Source organism: Platalea leucorodia (genome assembly GCF_965183815.1).
Source record: "Platalea leucorodia genome assembly, chromosome: 1".
Taxonomy (NCBI): Eukaryota; Metazoa; Chordata; class Aves; order Pelecaniformes; family Threskiornithidae; genus Platalea; species Platalea leucorodia.
The window spans coordinates 136,795,787-136,819,473 of NC_138823.1; the positions used below are offsets into that span (position 1 = coordinate 136,795,787).

Here is a 23,687-nt window from a genome sequence, read left to right on the forward strand (position 1 = left end):
TTCAGATATTGGGTCAATATAAATTGTTTAAAAATAAAGGATCAATTAAGGGGACCTACCCACAAACAAAAATAACCTACAGCTATTACTGTCAGTAGATTAAAGCTGATTATACTCTACATTTTTGGCACCATTTGGAGATCAGGCAACATAATTTAAAAAGTAATTAATTGAAAATTACATTTCAACATAATTCTCTTTCCATTATCTCTGAAATGTTCTCTTTAATAAGTGAAAACCATATTTCATGGAAGTCTGCTGGAAAGAATGATTTCTCTACCACCCCCCAGCCCTCCCCCGCCCACCTTACATTCTGTTTTTCAGGATGATGAAAACAGTGGCTTATGTTGAAATACTTTGTACAAATTTAAACGAAGAAAAAGACCAAAGAGAATGTGGTATTTAAAAAGAATTTATGGGTGGAGATTAATTCCAAACAGTAGATCATGCCTTGTTCCTATTTATGTGACCAATGTGGTAGGAAGGAATAAAAGGAGTTCTTATTCTACCCCTCCCTGCCCTGACCCATCCACAATGGCAACTCTTTTGTCAAGAGACTATTAATAATTTGCTTTTTTGCATCTTGTGAGGAGAAAGAAAGTGGAGTGATACAACTTCTCTTCATCCAGCAGAATTGGTTGTTGCATTTACACCAGCTAGGAAAATATAGGAGGCAGTTAGACCTCTTCTATTTCGGTTTTGTGTTAGGGTAGATCTTGAGTCAAAAGCTGTCAGTTTTTTCTGGCTAAATTATTTGTTCTCTTCAAATGTCTTAATATGCTAGGAGTTAAAATATTACATAGTGTAGTTAAAACCTCTGTGTGGTGGCACAGAACTTACACATAAATGCATAAATCTTCGCAATATGCATACTTGGATTTTTCTTGATTTTACATTTCTGTGTACCATCAGTAAAGCTGAAGAGCAAATTATAAAATTGCACAGCTTCACTGCAGTAGGAGAAGGAAAGAAGTCAAATACTCACGGTATAGTATTTCCTTTTTTTCACTAGTTCCCCACTTCTCCCGCCCGATGTATCAGTTCTGCTCTGTTAGATGGAAGAACACGGGATGAGTTCCCACAGCTGGCTTGCCTTACCTATAATCATATTCATAGTTAGGGACACCCCAGCATGAAACGTGTAATTTAAGGGATATTAACTTCTGCTTACCACGGGGCGGGGGGGAAGCTTAATTGGTGTGGGGGATCCAATAGCTGTACAAATGCTTCATATCTTGTAAGAAGTAAGAGGCCAGTGAAAATTGCTGACAGCATGTCAGATTGTTGGCTTATAGTTTCCTCTGTTCTTGCTTACAATTCCTGTGGGTCCCATGTGCATATTTCCTCAGCTCCCACCAATGCAGATTTTCACTACAAAACAGATAAATTGTGGGAAATTTTGTGGCATCATCAATTTTAAGGAAGTAGAAGGCAACACTGTTGTATAGGACCAGTCACCTGAGATCAGTCCTATTCAGTATGTGGTGGAGGATGAGCAGAACATTTTACATTTGCTCCAGATTGTGGAAGGACAGGTTTCTGTTCTCTGCAGAGTCTGGAAAACATCAAGGTGATCCTATGCTTTCAGTTAGCCAGGATAGATCTTTCAAGGCAGATTTTACAACCTACTAACCTTCAATGCAGAAGGAGTTCAGCCACCTTCTTTTGTCTGGTATACAAGATGTTAGAAGCCATTCTGCTGTCTGGACAGAATCAGGTTTTTAAGGCATCTCCATAGCCTGTTGTAGCCATAATCAGAAGACCAGAGAGCTGAGCAGTTCCTGTATTTTCAGTTGAGTGTTGTTCTGTGTATGTCTGATACAAAATTAGAAAACACCTGAAATTGTCTGTTATTTTTCCAAGCATGGTCGTAGCTGCTACTCGGAAACCACTCCTTCAATTCCTGTTTTTCCTGAGATTCAGAGACTCAACCTCTATGAACTAGCACTAAATTAGTGTAATGTATTTATCAGTGAGTGCTTGAGAAGAAGCAGAACTCTTATCATAGTAACTGGAGATTTTTTTAAAGCATATTAAGCATAGACTGACCTCCATTTCTTTTTCTTTGAAGTCCCACATATTCTAGAAATCTAGGATTCAAAAGAAACTGAAGAGTGGGATGTAAGAGCTCTGCTTTATGCCATTGGCGTAGAGTAGGAAGAGAAGTAAGATATATACATGCTTTAGTGGTATTAGTAAGGTAAAAAGCTTCTCATCACATATCTATGAGATATGTGGGATAACTGTGAAGAAATGTGCATACAGTCAGGATAGCACTATGGAAAATAATGGTTGCTTTATTGTCAGTTTTGTAGTATTCTGTGCAGTAACAGAAGAATAAAATTCCAGACTACTTTGTTAACTGAGATTAAAGAGAGATTTTTAATACCTATACAAATCCAAACCTCATTTTAATATTTTGAAGTTTGTTTCTTCAGAGTTGAGTATTCTTAAGTGATCAGTGTCATCCTGGAAAATCTCTTGAAAAATGTAGTTTATCCTGAAAACTCTAATTTATTTATCTTGTCAGTTGCCAGGACTTTAATCTCTTGGTGACTTTCAGCTCTGAAGTCAAGATTCCTTAGTAACGTTTTTGTCTAGTTCAATGATTGTCATTTGTTTGTATGTGTCTTTTTATGATGGTATGTTGAAAAGGATACTAGTGATCAGATTCCTGAGGCAGAGGAGACTAAAAGCCCAGGTTAAAGAATTTTCTACAGAATTGGCTTTTTAGACGTATTATGATAGAAAAATAGGAAGGCATCTCAGAATGCTTGGTCAAAGCCATTAAGGAGTTTTCCAAGAGCTTTTAGGAGCTGAGGAAGAGGGAAATTCAATGCTTCCTATGGAGGGACTTTCTTTTAGATCGTACCTCAGTTCTTCCACTGAGTGCAGATTATTCCTTATAACTCAAAAGAAACCCTCCTCATCTGCCCCATCACCATTTTCCTTAATAGTGTCTGGCAGCTACTGCAAGTTGGTTGCCTTTAGATGTGGTTGAAGTCTCTCAAGAGTCCAAATCTGGGGTCTGTAGCTCATTTCCAGCCTTCCTCCCCACCCCATACACATTCACCCAATGATGCCTCCTTGGCTGCTGTCAGATTGGAGGAAAAGAATTAAGGAGCAGAGTTGCAGTGGGGATAGAGGTGCTAACAAGTTTGGAAGAAGGATTGATAGTTACTGCTGTTTCCCCCTGTGCCTGTCTGGCTCAGATATTACCTCCCCACATACTCCAGTCTGTCCATAAGTGGCATCATCTCTCTCCAGATTTTTAGTTTAGACAAAATAGGTGCTATATGGTATTACTTTTTGCAGCTGCCACTTTGTATATCCATATAGCTAGTGTTGTTTTGGTTTTATATTCTTATATTTTACAATATCTATAAGGCATTGTAATTGATTTCTTTGAGTAACTGGTTTTTATTACCTTACTCCAATAATATTATTATAAGGATAATTCTTGGCCTAATTTTTTCTGTTTTATCCTGGTTCTTAAAGGGCTATTTGAGGGAAGGAATTTTCTTCAAGGTAATGGAAGTTGGCAGAGCAAATACTAATTATTTGTGTTTGTAGCTTACTTGTAAAGTGAAGGATGCCATCAACTTCAGAATAATTTCCACTACAACACATTGGTTGGGTGTGGGTTCTCTAACGTTAAAGATTAGTTCAGCTGAAACTGAAGATCTGGGCAAATCTGTCTGTATTTGCTTAGTCAGACATTGCAACAGGAATGTTCTCGTAGTATTTGGAAATAAGACAGATTAATCTGTCTTGTTTCACTGTTATAAAAACTGCTTCTGCTATTCTTAAACATAAGAAAGTAATAGTGAGTTATTTGCACTGACGGAACTTTTTGTATGTAATCTGTTCATGGCATTAACATTAAAAAAAAAAACCACGAATGGTTAAGTGTTTTGGACTAATGCATATTTGCCAAAATTTAGTTGTAAAATATATGCAACATATGAGATGATATGTTATAGTCCCAGAGGCACTGAATGATCTCTCTGAACAATCTATAATTGCTGTTTCATTTAATAAATAATACTGTACATAATAGTATGTCTACATGATTATTTATTTATAGATACGCAATACATAAATTTGTTCTGTTTCTTTTAGCATCGGCTTAGATCTAAAATGGCTTACTTCCACTCTGAGTGAAGTTAGCACCCAACTCTGGTATGGCAATTTAAAAAAGAAAAGAAATAAAAAAGTTGTCTCAGCCATTTTCTATAAAATTTGCCTAAGCACCTTAAATTCTTCCATGTGTCCAGAAGTACTGCCATAACAGCTGAAACATTTTGTTATCTGTTTTGATAGATCTCCCTGACTAGCCTGATCTCTTAAACATATTCAGATCACCTCCTCATTCAAAGGATTATTTCAGTAATTTGTTCAGTAACAGTTTTACAAGTAAGTATTTAATTGTTTTGTTGGCATAGACATACAGAAACCTCTTTTCCCCTCAGTGAATCTTAAGCTCTTCTGCGATATTTGGATGCTCTGTGGAGAAAGAGATAAAATTTGAATTTCCCCAGGCAAAGAAGGGAATTCAGCCAAGGTAATCCCTACTGGGGAGGTGTCTTTACCAGGAGGTATTTTTTCCAAAGGTGGGGAAATCTGTCACTTTGTGCTTTCAGAAGGAAATGGTGATCTCCACTGCACTTGGTGCACAGTCCCTTTTTTTTAGTTGGTTTCGTTTGTGAACATGTATAGTGAGACCTGACAACACAGATTTGTGTACCCTAATTGTCTTAGATGTGAGGCAAATAATAAAATCTTTAGTCCAGTGAAGATTGTGACATTTTTGTTCATGTTCAGAAACAAGTCTGTGGGCACCTTAGGAAGCTAAAGTGAAAAAACTAAAGGGTTTATCAAGTATAAGTGCATTATGGATTAGTAGCACTTGAGAGTCCTTCAAGATCCCAGTATGAATAAGGGCATCAATATAATACTGACATCCAGCTTTAGGCATATTTGTTCCTTTTCTGAACTGGCCTATATTGTTCTCATTAGACTGTAATTAGCTGCTTGGTTTTACCGTTATGAAATCGAGTAAGAGGTTTCTTAGTCTGCACAATGTTGTGAAGTAAAAGTCATGCCTTATCACAGTGTATTAATGATTGGGCACAGTTAATAAACGCATAAAAGACCCTTTAGAATGCCTTTCTCTGTAAATCTGTTGTGTTATGTAGTTGGATGCAGTGGGGCAAATCCAGAGCCTTTTTTCCTGTGGTCAATCATTTAGAACTCATTAGAAACTTTGGTCTGTTTCTTCTTTTTTCACTTTATTGTATGGATCTATTTGGGGGGAGCTTACAGAAAAAAATAATTATGGATTAAATTCTTCTTGGCAGTTTAGTGCTGGGATTAATTTTGAAATTTTGTGAATGGTTAATTAAATGTTATGGATTGTCTCTGACAATTTATCCTGTGCAAAAGATGTGTATTTTTAATTTTTCTCTGCACTGAGTCATAGTGAGTCCGGTTTCATGTTTGCTTTTAGAAAAGCTAGAAAATGTTTAATGGTTGACACATTTTACTTGCTAAAAAGAATTCAAAAGTTAAAACTGTGCAGTTTTGCTTCTGCCTTCTGTCCTTTCTCCTTTCCTTTTCTCCAAGGTGGATATGTACCTTGCTTTTGAATTTCAGGTAGTTGGAAACATTGATAAAATCTATAAATGGGAAATGATAATAATATGAACTGCTTCTAAAAATAGTAGTAAAATTAATTTTATATGGATGTTATGGTTTAAATTAGCTGAAATTCAATTGTGTTTTTGAATGTGTACTTCTCTGGGCTTATATCAAAAAGTTTCATTACCAAAAGAACTTTTATTACCCAACAATATAGAAGATTATAAAGATAAATAAAGTCTTATTTTGTAAAGTTTATTTTTGTAAGACATAAGAAAAGGAGCTCCAGTAAACTTGGTGAATCAGTTGTTTAACATACAATACAAAGGATTCCTCCTTTTATATTGATTATATATTATATTTATTTATATTATTTATATATGATTATAATGTATATTATATTTATGTTATTTATATATGATTAATATAAAAACACCTACCTTTCTGTGTAGTACCTTTTTTATTTGAATCAAAGCTAAAACAGCACAGATTTTTATTCTTTGTTTTTCCTGTTCTCTCCTCAGAAGATTTAGGACAAATTATTTGAAAGTTCTTTCATGTTTCTCAGAGCAACTGTTGGCTGCTTCAACCATGTCCTTATGTATCTCCCCGTTACGTTGAACATTTTCCTGAGATCCCTAAACTTGTGATCATAATCTCCCTATGCCCTGATAGTCTCTTGTGAAATGGAATGAATTAATTCATGTGCCAGGTTAATTGTAGTCAGTTTGGTACATCCTCTCACGCTCTCATCCCCTCACTTGGGAAACGTCATGGAAAATGCCTCTGAAATGCTAAATCCTTCTTTCTCGGGTTCATTTGAATTCAACTGGAGCTTCTGGAAGCTAAGCAACTGTTGAAAATTGAGCAATTAGCCTGCATGCTTAAGAAAACAACATCTACCAACATGGTTTATATATTATTCTGATATTATTGATCTGAACTGTTTAATTAATGCTTGTGAATTCATTAACAGAAATAAATTATTTTCAAACCATACCAAAATTTATTGAACTTCTCATCTGAGAAATTCTGATATGATAGTGAGATTTAAAAGGAGAATATTGTGGTTTACATAGCAGAGTGAGCATGTTCCGTGTTAGTGTGGAAGATTAATGTCCTCTGCTTTCCTTTTTTTGGTTACCAAAATGTTGTGGGGGCTATCAAAAAGTAGCTGGGGTTGGGGGGAAATGCTAGTAATTAGAGGAAGGCTAATCACTTACTGAAGCATCTTAATATTTTAGAAGGGTAAAGTTCCATGAGGAAAAAGAAAAATACTATATAATTGCAGAATAGAGAAATACTCATAATATTGTGTGTTGTTATTTCAAATTAAGCTGAGCAAATGTTTTGCATCTTTAAGTGTTCTGTTCTAAATGAACCATACTGAAGACTAAAACCTCTACTTCATGATAATACTCTTAACACCTGTAAGTCTTCTACAGTGGTCCTCACAGGATTTCTTTTAAGAAATTATTCCATTTTTCTACAGTTATGTAACAGCTTATGTATATTACAGGGAGAGAGATGATAAAGCACTGGAAGTAATGTAAAGTGAGCCTTTTTTGAAAGCTCACCCCTTTTTCATTGGAAAGCTAGATGGATAATTTAAACTACTTCTAAATCTGCTATAGTCTAGCTCAGTTCTGTTATTTACTGTATATACATTTACAAAAACAAATTTCCAGAAATGTCTGGATTACTTTAGAGGTCAGTTCTAATAGGATAATCTATACCAAGTACGCTAGGTCCTCTTGAAAATGTTTTTCAGCTATGGAGTATTAGAATCACAGATTTTATGGTTTTTTCATACAGGCAAGAACCTAATCACAGGGCTCTACACATAGATCTCCTTGAGGCAGGACAGTTGCACATTCGTTTGATACAGCATGTGGTTTTGCATCTGCATTTTGGGCTATTATGAAGATTTTTGATGTGTATTCAAGTCACTTACCAGCTGCTAATTAACTTTCAACATCATTTGAAAGCTTTTGGATATGCAACGTCTGACCTCTTGTTGTATGAATGTTGCTGCTTCCCTGGGGGAATAGAGGTCACAGAACATGTAAGAGGAGAGGATAAAGCACTTCCAGCTGAAGAAATCTGACTGTAGAACAACCTTATAGAACAACCACCCACTTTCTTTTTCCTTTGCTGAGCACCTTAATCAGTGGCAGTCAAGGTGTATATAAATATAATAAATGGACATGGCAGCCAAGTCATGTGTTACTTCGATATCTGTTGTCTTTCCTGGCCAGAAAATATAAGACAGTTTGGAACACTTGCTTTGGAGGACATTGGGGTAAATGATAATCTGACCATCTTCAGAAAATATTGAAAAGTTTGAACATCTTTGAAGAAAGAGAGTCTTCAGGAAGAAACACACACATAATTTTAACCTTATTTATTAATCCACATCTCTACCCAGGCATAATTCTGAGCCTATAAATGGAAAAAATGTACCATTAGGAATTTAGTTATTGCTGGCAGCTTGGTGGACCAATATCACTCAGGCAGCAGTTTAAAAATCTAAGATAGTTGTAAACTCAAGGAATATTTTTGGCAGTATATACATAAAATTTACAGACAAGGTAAATAAAAAAAAGCTTTATGTAATACAGAGGTATTTTATATATCCATCCATAAACCTTAACTTAAATGGGATTCTAATTTGGTTTTCTGTTTTCCTTTTTCACTTGATTATTCCTCTTCGTATGTAATTTAGTGAAATAGCTAAGACGTTTCATTAATGAACAGTCTAACAAAGCAATTTCATATTGTTAAAGTCAGTTGATTCAGTGATTAATGTATTTGTTATGCTTGCAGATAAAAAAATACATTTATGTAGTGTAAACTAATGACTAGTTTACTTGGATGCTGATACAAATCCTTCTGCCGTAGTGGTTTCATAGTTTATAAACAGTGAATTAAATGTCAGTGACTTTATTGAGGAAAAACATAAAGTTTGTAGCATGAGTGAAACAGGGTATGATTTGCCAAAGTAGAAGAGAGCAGCTGAAACTGTGTGATGAAACAAAGATAGTCCATGTCCAAGTTGATTATTTACATTTTATGCCCAGCTTGAGTCTTGCGGAGGCAATTTTTTTTTCAGTCTCTGCTATTTTTGTGTTCAGTAGGTAAGAAGTTTACTGATTTCACTGAACTTCTTTCTCAAGTGAGGTGTTCTGGATTAGAAGCTCAGCATAGATACCCTCTTGCCAAGTTTACATTCCTAATAATAATGACTTGCACAAGATCAACAGTCTGTGTTGTTGGTCCCTAGTAAGGACAGTGATACACATTTAAACATTACCCTGCAGTAGTTAGGTCTTGGCCTTAATGGAACACACCTTATTTGTGTGGACATAAAATTTCTACATCTCATAAATATTAAAAAAAAAAAAAGAAGAAAAAAAAAGAAAAAAAGGGGGGGGGGGGGAAGGCATGGGGAGAGAAATCTCTGCTCCGAAGTGTTGAAATGATATTAAAGTCATTGTAAAAACTATTTATACTGTGACTCAGATTCCAAAGTGACTGAGGCACTTTGAAAATTTAGTTTCAATTTTCTTTTTTCTGGCATGGTTTCGAGCTGATTTCTTGCTAGTCTTTTCCCTCCTAATGCTGCATTCGCTGTACTGAACTAAAGGAGTTGCACTAGAGTTTTCTATGGAGAAATGGAGTCTTCCTGAAGCATGGGAAAATGTCTCCAAGTTGATTTTGTGGTATAATGTGGCTTTATCCCTTAACTATTTAATGGTGAAAAGTTCCTGTCCTGTTTGATCTAGAAACAAAGACAGCAACACTATATTTTACAGATTAATGAGTGATAAGCTTTTTTAACATCACATACGTAACTGAGTAGCAACATTGATAAGTATGCAGTTGTGTCACAGTTATTTCTGACATAAAACTGAAATTGTCTTAAGCTCTCTTGATATGTTTCAGGACACCTTTACCTTTGGTGGTTCTATATTAGCAGGATAAAATGGGACCATAATGCTTTACATTGCTGTGACCTCATTGCAGTCTACACCTTCCTCAAGGGGGGCAGCGGAGGGGGCTGTGCTGATCTCTCTCTGATGACCACTGACAGGACAAGAGGCAGTGGAATGAAGCTGTGTCAGGGGAAGTTCAGATTGGGCATTAGGAATAAGTTCTTCACTGGGAGGGTGGTCGGTCACTGGAACAGGCTCCCCAGGGAAGTGGTAATGGCACCAAGCCTGTCAGAGGTCAGGGAGCATCTGGACAGTGCTCTTAGTCATATGGTTTAATTTTAGGTAGTCCTGAGAGGACCAGGAAGTTGGACTTGATGATCCTTATGGGTCACTTCCAACTTGAGATACTCTATGATTCTGTGATTCATTTTATTACTTAAAATAGACAATGCTGTTTTACCAGGAGAAATCATCAATAAAATTTCATTAATCATCTCTTACTTTGCTAGCAAAAGCAAAACCAAATTAAACTAAATGACAAATGTTTCAAATCAACAACTTGTTTTCCCTTTTAAGAAATGTTGTGTGTCTCAGCACTCTCATTTGACTATTAGAACCTGTTTAAGACAGGATGATTAGTTTCTCTTGGACAAATACCAGCAAAACCTGTTGCCATCTAGGAAAAGACAGGAGGCCTTCAATTCCCTGAATTAGGCATCCAAAAATCCCCTGCTTGTGGTCTGCCTAACTGTGGGAAAAGCTGAGACTTACTAGGTACATCCCTGTGAGCTCCGTAAGTGCCTTTGGTTGCAGTTTTGTATGTGCTGTTAAGCCATATTCTAATCAAGAAACTAGAGAGCATGGAACTTAGTTTTGGGGTCCTGGTACAAGTGCTCTGAATTTACTCTGAGCTATCTTACACTGTGCTCTGAGCTATTGTAGCAATACTGTGAGTTTTCAAAGTAATACTTAATTCAATAATCAATCACTTTCAAGAATAGGTCTGCCAGGCTATATCTTCAGAAATCAGTATTTCAGACAGTCTAAATTTTTTGTTAACAGAATATTATTTGATGGATTAGTATGATAGTTTTTGCAAAATGAACAATTCAAAATACTTTTTTTTTCCCCCCCCTCCTCTCTAGACGATTGATTTAGAGGGCTTCAAGCTGTTCATGAAGACTTTTCTGGAGGCAGAGTTACCAGATGATTTCATTGAGCATCTTTTTACATCATTTAGCAACAAAATCTCTCACTGCAGCCCGTTAATAAAAAACAAACCCCAGCAACTTTCTGGAGGTAAGTAATGAAAACACAGTAATATAAGAGCTGAAGGTTCCTTCCCCCTGCTATTTTACTTCTAATAGCTATAAATATATGGAATTCTAAACTATACGTATTTCTTTTTCTGTTCTGAAATTGTGAGGAGAAACTAACTCAATCACAAACAAGAAATACTTTGAAAAGAAATGGAAATGAAATGGTTTGGTCTTTTTAATTCACAATAATGATGTAGCTGAGACACCAAGTGGACAGTCTTTGTCACATTAATGCTAATCAGATTGCTATGGTTACATGTTCTTGCTGCCTACTCTACTGTATAAACGCTTAGAAAGCTTCATGCAGGAGGCTCCTGCTGGTGCTCTGCAGTTTCTATGCACAGTTACTGCTGCTTCTCTTAATTGTCTAGGTGTGACACCACTATTAGTAATCCTACATACTATCAGCTACTGATATTTTAAATGTCCTATAAGTGTTAGCAGTATTTCTTTTCCCAATGTAAGGATCTTCTTCAATGCAGTTTGAAATTTGCATGCTAAACTTTTTCATGCTAAATATATTTATTATATTTTTCATGCTAAACTTTTGTTAAAAGTGATTTTGAGTTCAGAGGACATAACATGTTAAAATACTTCCATGCAAAACAGTGTTAAAAACTACCAACTTACAAAACTTTATGAAACTTTTAAAGAAAATGTGCAGAAGAAATTTAAAGTTATCTTCCTAAGTTGAAATATTTGGTTTAGCACTTTAGCAGTTTGGGAACTCTATCAAAATCCAGTATCCAAAAGCAGAAGCTAGACTAATTTAATGAAATAAATTGCATGTTTTGAACAGCTGGGATAATCAAGTGCTTAGAGCGAGTTACCAAATGGTTTGATGGGTACTTAATCTCTTGAATTCTTTATATGAAGATTAGATGTCTTCAAATTGCACCTCATTCAGAAGTTGTGAATTTGGTACAAGTGCTACTAGCTGAAATGTTAGCTTTTCTTGCAGATACCAAGCACTAGATTTCCATAGATGCCTCAGTGTACAATAGTTATTACAGGCTTTCAGATATCACCCGTTGAGTTTGACCTGGGTTTTTTTTGTTTGTTTTTTTTTTTTTTTTTTTTTTAGTGCATGTTGTTCTCAACTGTCTTAAATAGATGGGCTTCAGTTATTTATTTAAGATTACAGCACTTGTTATTTACACTTCTTAGCTTTATATTTCCTGGCAAAAACCACCAACCAACCAACCAACCCAAAAAACCCATGTTACATTATCATCTTCTATTGTATTATAATGTATATATGTAATGGTTATTAACTCTAATTAGACTTAGCTGAAAAAACTTTTTTCTGCTAGCAAAGCTTGCTTACCATAATGAGGGTATGATTCTTCATATAAATCTTTTTTCATTTGCTTTGAATTATTCAGGTATCTTTTTTTTATCCTTTCTAACCAGAACTGCCATGGACATCTCCTTTCACAAATATCTGCTTTGTAGACAGTACATTTCCAACTTCCTGGGCTTTTTTAGTTATCTAGACTGGTTCCATGTGCAGAGCAGTAGGCTTAGTAGACTATGGTGTAATCAGTTGTGTGGAGTATTCAAAACCTTCTGTTGCTTATTACAGCTCTGATAATGACTTACTCACAGGTTTGGGCAAGTCGTTTAGACCAGTGATTCAGTCCCTTGCCCTTAAAGATGCTTTGCAACAGAATCTCTAAGGGCATGCCTAAATGTATTCTTTATTGTATGCTGCAGGGTGTATTTTGGATGTCATAAATTTTCAGCATTGCATTTTTTTCAACTATGAATATAGATTCTGTTGCCTATAAAGTCTCAGCAGCATAATTTCAGTTCCACTTTCTTGACTTTTAATTTTTCATTGCAGTTTTCATCATGTTTTCATCAGTGAATAGCATCAGCAATAAACATGCACTGTACCAGCCACCAAAATTTGTAATATTTTACACTTAACACTTTTTGGCTAGATAACTCCAATAGTAGCTGCCATTTAGTGGTGCATATTTATTTATTATGCTGTGTTTTTACATATGTTGCCTGACTACTGTTATTTCAAATCATCTTTTGTCATCCTGGTGTTATATTTTTATGGCTTTGACACTTCCTATGTAGAAGTGATAACAGCTGTTTTTAGGTAATTGCCAGATTTACAGCTAAATTCTGCCCAGTATAGGCCGTACTCAGCTTTCTTCACTTTCACTATAATTCTCTCTGATAGATTTTATTCTTATGTGTGGTAAAATAATAATAGTAACAGTAGTAGTAGTAATATTCATCATTATGTTTACTGTTACTGTTGTTTAAACTGTATGCTAAGTTTCTTACTCTGATGTTACCTTCTAAAATTTTTTTCTCCTTCACTCACTTTTCCCAGTTTGTAGGTAATTTTCATCTTTTTGTGTTAGTAAGGACTTCAGAAATAATATAACGTGAGACCAGATTAGTAATCTTCCATATGTATTTAGTGTAATACCAGAAGGACTGTTGGCTAAATTTTTATATCTAAAGCATGTTCAGAGAGACAATTCGTTTCACCTCATGCAAGAGTTATTTGTGCTTGAAAATATACCGTTCATACTGTAATTCAATTGCATGAGATTTAAACTACATGTTACACCTTTATAATTTGTAGCATTTAAAGGGAAAAAGTGTGCATTGGTACATTTTGATGTGCAAATGAAAATTACAGAAACCTTTGTTTTAGGATATCTAGTAATTTTTAAATGTTGCCAATAGTGAAAAAAACTGTCCATACTGAGAAATAAATTTGTCAGAAACATTTGACATGCTTCTGGGAAATGGAAAGGTGCACCAGAGCTAGAGAAGATCACAAGGAAAGTAGCAGGGTTTATAAATCTCTCTGGAATGTGTCCATTTTTTACTTGGTGTCTCTTGGTCCGCTCATGTCTGTTTATAAATTGTATTTTCAGTTAAGGTGTCTGAAGAGAGATGGAAACAGATGCCAGGTAAGCAGCAGCACTGTAAGTCATCTGTAAGTCAGCACATTGCAGCCACTCCTCTCCCACCTCTGATTAAGAAGTAATACTTTAACCTGTACCTTGCAGCTGATTATAAGTTAAAAGATACCTTAAAATTCGTGTTCCTTTTCATTTGTATTTCAGTACTATACATTTTTGAGATGAGTTAGCCCATGTTCTATAATATTTTTTATTCTGTGCATAAGATTCACGTAAGACTGGAATGTGAACTATTTGTGTAAATTGTCTGATTGAAGCTAGCATCTTAATTGATTAACATTTTATAATGTCTTAATTTTAAGGGCACTTAACCAACACGCAAGCTCATTTAGTAGAACAATGCCCTATTAAATCTTTTTATTCATTTAAATATTTACTTTAAGTGTTTATTATCTGCCTGAAACCATGAACATGAACTTGATTCAAAGATATATTTTTTGCATGCCAATTTGCTCTTATTTACTGAATTTTTTTTTGACGTGTACTGCAGTAGACCTTTGAAAATCAGAACTGTAATGAAGTTTTTCAAGATAAAAATAGGGGAGGAAAAAAACCCACCAGAATTCTGTTTCCATTTGCTACAGTAATTAACTTGTCCAAGACAAATGGATGAGAGAAATTATGTATGCAGGTTATGTGTGCAATAGTGAATCTGTTCTGAATTAGTTACAGAAAATATTTAAGAACAATAAATCTGTTTGTAAAGTTTCATCTTTAACATCGCTAAAGTTAGTGAGAAATGTAACAAACTTGTAAAGAAAGTTTTATTGCTTCTTTCTCTGTGTTCTCCTGTCCTTCCCCTTTTTTCCCTCTATTGGTCCTGCAGATTCCAGTAATACCATCAGGACCAGTCATATTAATGTTCTCTTGAAACAAAAAGTTTGGCAATGTTGAAACTTGTATTCCAAGTGATACACTGGACCTGCTCTTGATCACAACGTTTGAGCAATTATTATGACTATTATTTACATTCTGTGTTTATTTTCATAGTATTCTGTGACTGAGGCTTCCGTGTTTTAAACACGTGTTGCTCTGACACACATCTGAATGTGTTTTTGGGAAGACTACACACTTGGGCGTTATCAGAGTTTTCTTTGACACTAAAACATCTTCAATTAGTGTAGCTTGTGTCAATCTGTAAGTTAGATGAAGCTTCTACAAACACAAGGAAGTGGATGCAGCATTGGGCAGGAATTGTTTTAATACTTAAAATAACATGTAATGTACTAGAATAAAAATATTCACCAAATTTTTGGTGAATCAGATCCACACAAATGAAAAAAAACAGTTATGCCATTCCCATAATGATTTTTTTTTTTCCAATAGTTTGCTTTATCTGTATAATATTTTAAAACCTCACTATCATTTTAATTCTGCCTTTGCTGGATAAACTATGAACATGAACTGCTTAAAACTTCACATTTATATTTAAATTAAGAAGTCATCTGAGATTCACATAAAACAAAGATGCGTGTATGCAAGAGTTATGTTTTCATTTTCTGCTTATATCATATGTTAAGAGTCACAAAGGCTATGTGTTATTTCCAGGTCTGAGACTTAACAAAGGTACCTCTACATCCCGACCTCCTACTCCTGCCAACTTACATTTACCAGACATGATCCAGCTGAAAGATATTGTTTGCTATTTGTCACTGCTAGAAAGAGGAAGACCTGAAGACAAGCTAGAATGTATGTTCTTTTTTTTAAGTTAATTTTATCTATTTATTTCAATAAGTCATCAAAAATTCTGTTTCTAAATTTTCTGAGTTTAAGGCTCGGTTTTGGGTAGTTGCATTATAAAACTATGGTTCTAGGTCACCATTATTGCAGAAATTATCTTTTATTCTTGCTAATAGTATTAATTCGATGAGATTTTCTATCTTCTTCCTATTCTTTCTATCTTTCTATCTTTCTTTCTTTCTATTTCTATTATTTTTCTATCTTTTCTATCTTTCAATCTAGCACATGCAAAGATGGGGAGTAAGGATCATACGTTCTGCAGTTAAGATAATCCTTTCTATGCTGTCATCTCTTGATTAGTATCAGATCTGAGAAAAAAAAATTAAATATACTGAGGATGCTTAGAGATACATAGAAGTGGTTAATAATCTGTAGAAAACAAAGTAATTCAAACAAAGAATAATAGTTAATATAGGCTGTGGGCTTTATAATATTAGTGAATACAGAAAAGCCAAGAATGATCTGAGTCTGCACTATTACTGGGAATGAGTGTTTGACACTGCAAGTTAGAAATTACTTGATTTTTTTAAATTAGGGGCCTAATTCACTGAAGCCCAACACCTCTACCTGTTCAAAAAATAACTTGAGAGTTTGATCTGTGAATCGGACTAAAAAAGAAATAATTGGTGTGTTTCCACATTATGGAATTTTGGAAGCCAGTTTTCCAGGTAGATAAACCGTCAATCCAATCATATAGTCCTTACTGAGACTAAATATACTTTGGTATACATAGCTGGTCTGTCTATAAAAGAACTGTGGGATCAGGCTCTAATACTGTATGGAAAGTAAATACTCAATATGATAGGAAATGCAAACAGTAGGGAGCTTTTGCCAGAATGAGAAATTCATTACAAGGTTACATGACTGCATGTTGTTGAAATATCTTGATGTTTCATTACCTGTAGTTAGCTTACAATGACTACTTTGTACTGTAAGATCACAGATACCTTTGCCTCAGCAAAGACTATAAGAAGTCATCCCCAAATTTGGTAATAGTAGTTTGGTATCATATGATTAGAATGGAAGGATGTATATGTGAATGTGCATTCGGAACACAAGCACAGGAAAACTAAGGTACTAGGACTGAATTCAACTAGCAATATAATAACTGTTTCATGGTAGCAAGATACGCAAGCCTTATCAGAGCTCTGAAGAGCTCTATGCACAAACCATACATGAAATGGAGATCAGTGAAGATATTGAACAGGACCAGTCCCAGTACTGAGCCCTGGGGAACACCACTCATGACTGGCCACCAAGTGGATTTGACTCCATTCACCACCACTCTCTGGGCTTGGCCGTCCAGCCAGTTTTTAACCCAGTGCAGAGTGCACTTATGCAAGCCGTGAGCAGCCAGCTTCTCCAGGAGAATGCTGTGGGAGACAGTGTCAAAGGCCTTACTAAAGTCCAAGTAGACAACATCCACAGCCTTCCCCTCATCCACTAAGCGAGTCACCTTGTCATCGAAGGAGACCAGGTTAGTGAAGCAGGACCTCCCTTTCATAAACCCATGCTGGCTGGGCCTGATCCCTCGGTTGTCCCACATGTGCCGTGTAATGGCACTCAAGATGATCTGCTCCATGACCTTCCCCGGCACTGAGGTCAGGCTGACAGGCCTGTAGTTCCCCGGATCCTCCGTCCGACCCTTCTTGTAGAGGGGCATCACATTTGCTAACTTCCAGTCATCTGGGACCTCCCCGGTTGACCAGCACTGCTGATAAATGATGGAGAGCGGCTTGGCCAGCTCCTCTGCCAGCTCCCCTGCCAGCTCCCTCAGTATCCTTGGGTGGATCCCGTCTGGCCCCATGGACTTGTGAGCATCCAGGTGGAGGAGCAGGTCGGTGACTGCCACTTCTTCGACAACTGGGACTTCATTCTGCATCGTATCTCGATCTCCCAGCTCAGGGGCCTGAAAATCCCGAGGATGACTAGCTTGACTATTAAAGACTGAGGCAAAGAAGGCATTAAGTACCTCTGCCTTCTCCTCATCCTTCATGGCAATGTTTCCCTCCGCATCCAACAAAGGAGGGAGATTCTCCCTGGCCCTCCTTTTGTCACTGATGTATTTATAAAAACATTTTTTGTTATCTTTAACGGTGGTGACCAGTTTAAGTTCTAGCTGGGCCTTTGCCTCTCTAATCTTCTCCCTGCATAACCTCATGACATCCTTGTAGTCCTCCTGAGTCACTTGCCCCTTCTTCCAAAGGTGGTAGGCTCTCCTTTTTTTCCTGAGTTCCAGCCAAAGCTCCCTGTTCAGCCAGGCCGGTCTTCTTCCCTGCCTGCTTGTCTTACGGCACATGGGGATGGCCTGCTCCTGTGCCAGCCTTCCTGGACTCCTTTGCCCTTCAGGACTGCCTCCCAAGGGACTCTGTTAACCAGACTCCTAAACAATCCAAAGTCTGCCTTTCTAAAGTTCGGGGTAGCAGTTTCGCTGACCCCCTTCCTTACTTCTCCAAGAATTGAAAACTCCATCATTTCATGGTCGCTGTGCCCAAGACAGCCTCTGACCACCACATCACCCACCAGGCCTTCTCTGTTCGTAAACAGCAGGTCCAGTGGGGCACCTCCCCTGGTTGGCTCGCTTACCAGCTGCACCAGGAAGTTATCTATCTTCCCCACACTCCAGGAACCTCCGAGACTGCTTCCTCTCTGCTGTGTTGTATTTCCAGCAGATATCTGGTAAGTTGAAGTCTCCCCCGAGAACAAGGGCTAGAGACTGTGAGACTTCAGCCAACCGCTTGTAGAATAGTTTGTCTGTTTCCTCGTCCTGGTTGGGTGGTCTGTAACAGACTCCCACCAGGATGTCTGCCTTATTAGCCTTCCCTCTGATCTTTACCCATAAGCTCTCAACCCTATCATTACTGTCATTGAGTTCTAGACAGTGAAAACACTCTCTGACGTACAAGGCTACCCCACCACCTCTCCTTCCTTGCCTGTCCCTTCTAAAGAGCTTGTAGCCGTCCATTGCAGCACTCCTGTTGTGTGAGTCATCCCACCATGTTTCCGTGATGGCGACCACATCATAGTTTTCCTGCCGTGCAATGGCTTCCAGCTCCTCTTGCTTATTGCCCATGCTGCGTGCATTGGTGTAAATGCACTTCCATTGGGCTATAGATCTCTTCTCCAACACAGGCATGCCACCCCTAGGCTCATCCCTAGCAAGCCTGGTTTTATCCCCTTCCCCCTTCGCATCTAGTTTAAAGCTCTCTCAATGAGGCCTGCTAACTCCTGAGCCAGAATCCTTTTCCCCCTTTGCGAGAGGTGAACCCCATCTGTCTCCAGCAGGCCTGTTGCCATGTGAACTGGCCCATGATTGAAAAACCCAAAATTCCACCTCTGGCACCAGCCTCTGAGCCACGCGTTCATGAGATGGGTTGTCTTGTTCCTTTCCATATGCCTCCCACCTACTGACGGCATGGAGGAAAACACTACACATTTACTAGATATAAGTAAGGACGTGGTTATTATATAGGTTTATTTTCTACTTTGTCATACAGAGTTGAAATATACCACATATTGTCACTTTTTAGTGTCTAAATATTGGCTTATACTGTACCGTTGGTATGCAGAATTCCTTGTTGATTTTAGTTGAATTGTCCTTGTAAATTAATGGTATAATTTAACACACTGTCTGAAATAATTTTATAGCAGTAAGTCCTGTGGCTGTAAAGTAAATTATAAATTAGTAGCAGTGGAATGAAAAAAAGAAAGGATGGCTTATTCCAGAGTTGCCAATGTTAATACTAATACTAATCTCAAATCATGATTTTTTTTACTTTTTTTTTTTCTGTTGACAAAATATGGAAACACTCTGAATCATAGCTGAGTGTTTGGAAACTTGACTTATGACAAGCAGAACATGGAAGCGGTGCTTTCAAATAAAATCTGATATAAACTCGAGGATTTTTTAAGATAAAATACACTAAGAGGAAATAGTGTTTAGGTTTTGGATCTATATGATCTATGGATTTTCATAGATTTACAAATATTCCAGCAGATGAATGGATTCTCTAACCTATTAACAGTGTATTCCTAGAGGTCTTAAGCACTGCGAACCCCACCTGTTTGACATGCTCAGCATATCTATTAGTCATAAACTATATAGGGCCTGAATATAAAGCATATCCAAACTTTCCTAGCAGAAATACATTGGAAAAATTTAAGTTCTCTTTTTAAGGTCATATTGCAAATAGTTCAAGGTGTATCTATATTGTTAAGTACCTTCATGCTCTATGGCTCAACCTGTAGACTTGACCCATAGAAACCATTTTCTGCTCTCCATGTTGTTTTCACATGTACCAAGCTTTGCTTGCTGATGTCCACACTATGATTCTTGAAAGTGTAAGAAAGACCCCTTGTAAATATGCAGGGTAATTCCTAAGAACTGAACAGTGGTGTTTCGTAGCTCAACTTTTCTTCCTTTAATGACCCCAACAGCAGAAGTTATTTTAGCTCACAATTACATGAGGCTTTATCAGCACAACCCATTTCTCAATTTGTATGTGTTTTTTATCTGTATAACTGTGGACGACAGACACCTGTCTCCTGTGAAACTGTTCAGAGAAATGCCAGGAGGCAGTATGAAGGGCATTAGACATAAATGGTGTGGAGGAAGCATCCAGCCTCCACAGGTACCTTAACTTTACAAACATAATATGCTTACAAGTGCTCAAACTTCTCTCCGCTATTATGAACAGAAACTCCAAGAATTATGAGCTGTGGGTTTTTTTGCAAGTTTCTCTTATCAAGACTCTCTCGAGGTTATTCTGTTTCTGTTCTTTTCATACCAACAGAAGCTTCAAGAATGCCACACAGTTCTTTTGTATTTTTGCAGTAATATGACTAGTTATAGTCTGTCTTTTTCCTATGCTATGCAGTTCTTGGACACTCAGGCTTCTGTGGAGAGTGACAAGCTTTACAGTTTTCAAAGTACATGCTCTGGTGAAAACAGAAAGTGCATTCAGCACTTTTGTGTATGTGTTTTTGAGAATTAATTCCCCAATTTCTTCTCAAAGGAACATAATTTTGAACTTTTGGAATTTCTGGGATGCCACCTTTTGTCATATGCAAGATTAGAAGTCCAGAGGTTGCAGGTGAAAATATAGCAGTGCAGCAATTCATCTCATCTTGGTAATTTTATTTTAATACATTTTTAATTATTTACAAAGGGTGTGCAGTCTAGTAATAGAAATTGAGTGGCCAGTCAGTACTATCAGGTAAGGAGACAGGAAAAGAAATATAAAAGATTGACATGGGCTCTTTAGTTTGCGTCAGAACTTTTGTTCAGTTGTTTTTATCATTTTGTTGTTGTTTTTTCTCCTAGATTGTGTAAATCAGCAAGAACATGAATATTTAGCACGGTATGAATAGAAAAAAGATTGCATGCCACACCAGTAGCATAGTTTTTCAGTCTAGCCAAGAGCATAGATTGAGCCTTTTCACTACCCAATACATATGTAATTGGAGAGACACTGTTTGCTACAAAGGTGAAACAGTTATAATTATGCTAACGTCTGTTTTTAAATGACTGATTAGAACTACTGATTCATGTTAAAGGAAAAAAAAAAAGTTGTAAGCACTGCTTCTCTGGAGTGAGTAAAGATCAAGGAGATGCTAAAACTTGCTTTCATGATAATTGTAGAACATTCTTTCAACCAGTGCATTACAATCACAGAGGAGGAGGAAGAAGGAGAATCAAATGATTTGAACTTTATTACTGAGTGATTCAGTGATTCAGCCCTATGGAAACTGTGAATGCTTAATGGTACCTTTGCCAGATAATATTAGCGGTTGTGCTCTGAGCAGCTTTGGTAGAAGGTGTACTAATAGGGACAGTACCAATCTCTGGTGGCTTTTAGCATTAACTATTGTTTCACACTGAAACACTTCTGCTATGTAATTCACAGGCAAAGAAGGATATTTTTATAGGGGTTTTTTTTTAGCCTATAACTAATGAATAATGGACCTTTGTAGCCTGAAACAATCTACTACAGTAAATATCTTCAATCTCATATTACAGCTCTTAAGAGCAATGCAATCTAGTGGAAAAATTCCTGACGTGGTAGAGATGTATAGTACTTACCTTTTTTCCCCACAGTTAGGTGAACAACTTGGAAATAAGATGGGGGATATAAGGGAAGCAAACCAATCCATAAAACAGTTAAATATGTTTTGCTGTAAGTCAAAACCAATCAAATTCTTTCTGAACTTTACTTTCTAATTTCTAAGAATTTCCTTTCACTTCTCATCATATTGTCTCCTGAAAACCGTTATAAGCTTTACTTGTGGAATTTATTGGACTGTAACAGCATTTGCTGTGGATCCAATGTGGTGGGATTGTTCACTGTTGAATAGGTCATATGTTATGTTTCCAAAGACATCTGATAAGACGTTTGTAAGCAGATTGCTTGGGTTTTATAGAATCGTAGAATCAGAGAATCGTTAAGGTTGGAAAAGACCCTTTAAGATCATCGAGTCCAACCGTTAACCTAGCACTGCCAAGTCCACCACTAAACTATGTCCTGGAGCACCTCATCTACCCTTCTTTTAAATACCTTCAGGGATGGAGACTCAGCCACTTCCCTGGGCAGCCTGTTCCAGTGCCTGACTACCCTTTCGGTGAAGAAGTTTTTTCTAATATCCAGCCTAAACTTCCCATGGCGCAGCTTGAGGCCGTTTCCTCTCGTCCTATCGCTTGTTACTAGGGAGAAGAGACCGACCCCCACCTCGCTACAACCTCCTTTCAGGTAGTTGTAGAGAGCAATAAGGTCTCCCCTCAGCCTCCTCTTCTCCAGACTAAACAACCCCAGTTCCCTCAGCCTCTCCTTGTAAGACTTGTTCTCCAGACCCTTCACCAACTTCATTGCCCTTCTTTGGACATGCTCCAGCACCTCAATGTCCTTCTTGTAGTGAGGGGCCCAAAACTGAACACAGTACTTGAGGTGCAGCCTCAGCAGTGTCGAGTACAGGGGCACTATCACCTCCCTAGTCCTGCTGGCCCCACTATTCCTGATACAAGCCAGGATGCCATTGGCCCTCTTGGCCACCTGAGCACACTGCTGGCTCATGTTCAGGTGGCTGTCAACCAGCACCCCCAGATTTTGCTGTTAGTCAAGGCATTACAGTGTCCTGGAACCACCTGTACATGGACTCTCTTCTTACCCCTTAGAAAACAGATCTAGGGGGAAAATATGAACGCTTTTGAAGGGCATGGTGTTTAGATTTCAGAGCTCTGACAAACTGTCCCAGAAAGTAGGGATGAAGAATGAAGTATTTGTAGGCTTCTGGTTTTCGTCTTTAGCCTTTTGCTACTAAAGCTTCAGGCTTCTTTCTGCTCTGCAACCTGATGCAGTATATGATCAGCTGAGTAAGCTGCTTTAAAGTATCTTGGTAATGGTGGACATACCCTCTCTTGTGGCTGGAATCAAGTAATGATACAAACTTGAAAGTATATATTTTTTCTGGATATTGTCAAAATGCAGCTATTCTTGTCTGGGTGGCTCCCCAACATGTTGGGAATACATTTCCAAATTGATGAAGCAAGTCATCCTGGGAGGAGTCATGCTGGCAATCTGTGAGGAATGTTTCTTGTTGGATTTGGCTGATTAGATACTTCAAATAATAATACTCTGTTTCATTTATTTGGTCAGAAAGCATTTCTAAAGCAATAATATCGCTATTGAATAGTGACAGCTGCAACCAAGGGAGTAGGATAGCATTGTTAACTTAAGCAGGCTTATCAACATTTCCCTGACCAACTGTGTGTTATCCTATGTTTGGTGACATGACAAAGAAGGGCCTTTTGGTGGTACACACCATGAATACAAATCATCCCTAGGAGGAACCAGAATTAAATTCATAGACCAAATTAGCTGTTGGAGTGATTATGTGGAAAAGGTGCCATTGCACTGTCCTGCCAGTATGTCTCGTTGGACGCACTGTGGCAGGGTAGTCGCTGAGTGAACCACTTAGTGTGATCATTAAAGGAAAATGTTACTATTTATCCTTTCTTTGAAACTCGGGTTTGGTTATTTTGTATTTGTTTTTGTTTGTTTGGTTGGTTGTTGTTTTTTGGTTTTTGGTTTTTTTGTTTTGTT

The 23,687-nt window shown here is 37.3% G+C and overlaps 1 protein-coding gene across 1 annotated transcript in view; it reads left to right on the forward strand.

Annotated features, from left to right (window-relative positions):
• The window catches only part of DGKB (diacylglycerol kinase beta), a gene marked incomplete at both ends in the record, with an annotated part of 334,114 nt that overhangs the window by 44,067 nt on the left and 266,360 nt on the right, over positions 1 to 23,687 (forward strand). The window contains 2 exon segments of the mRNA XM_082329956.1: positions 10,721 to 10,874; positions 15,400 to 15,540. Of these exon segments, the coding sequence (XP_082186082.1) occupies positions 10,721 to 10,874; positions 15,400 to 15,540 (295 nt within the window).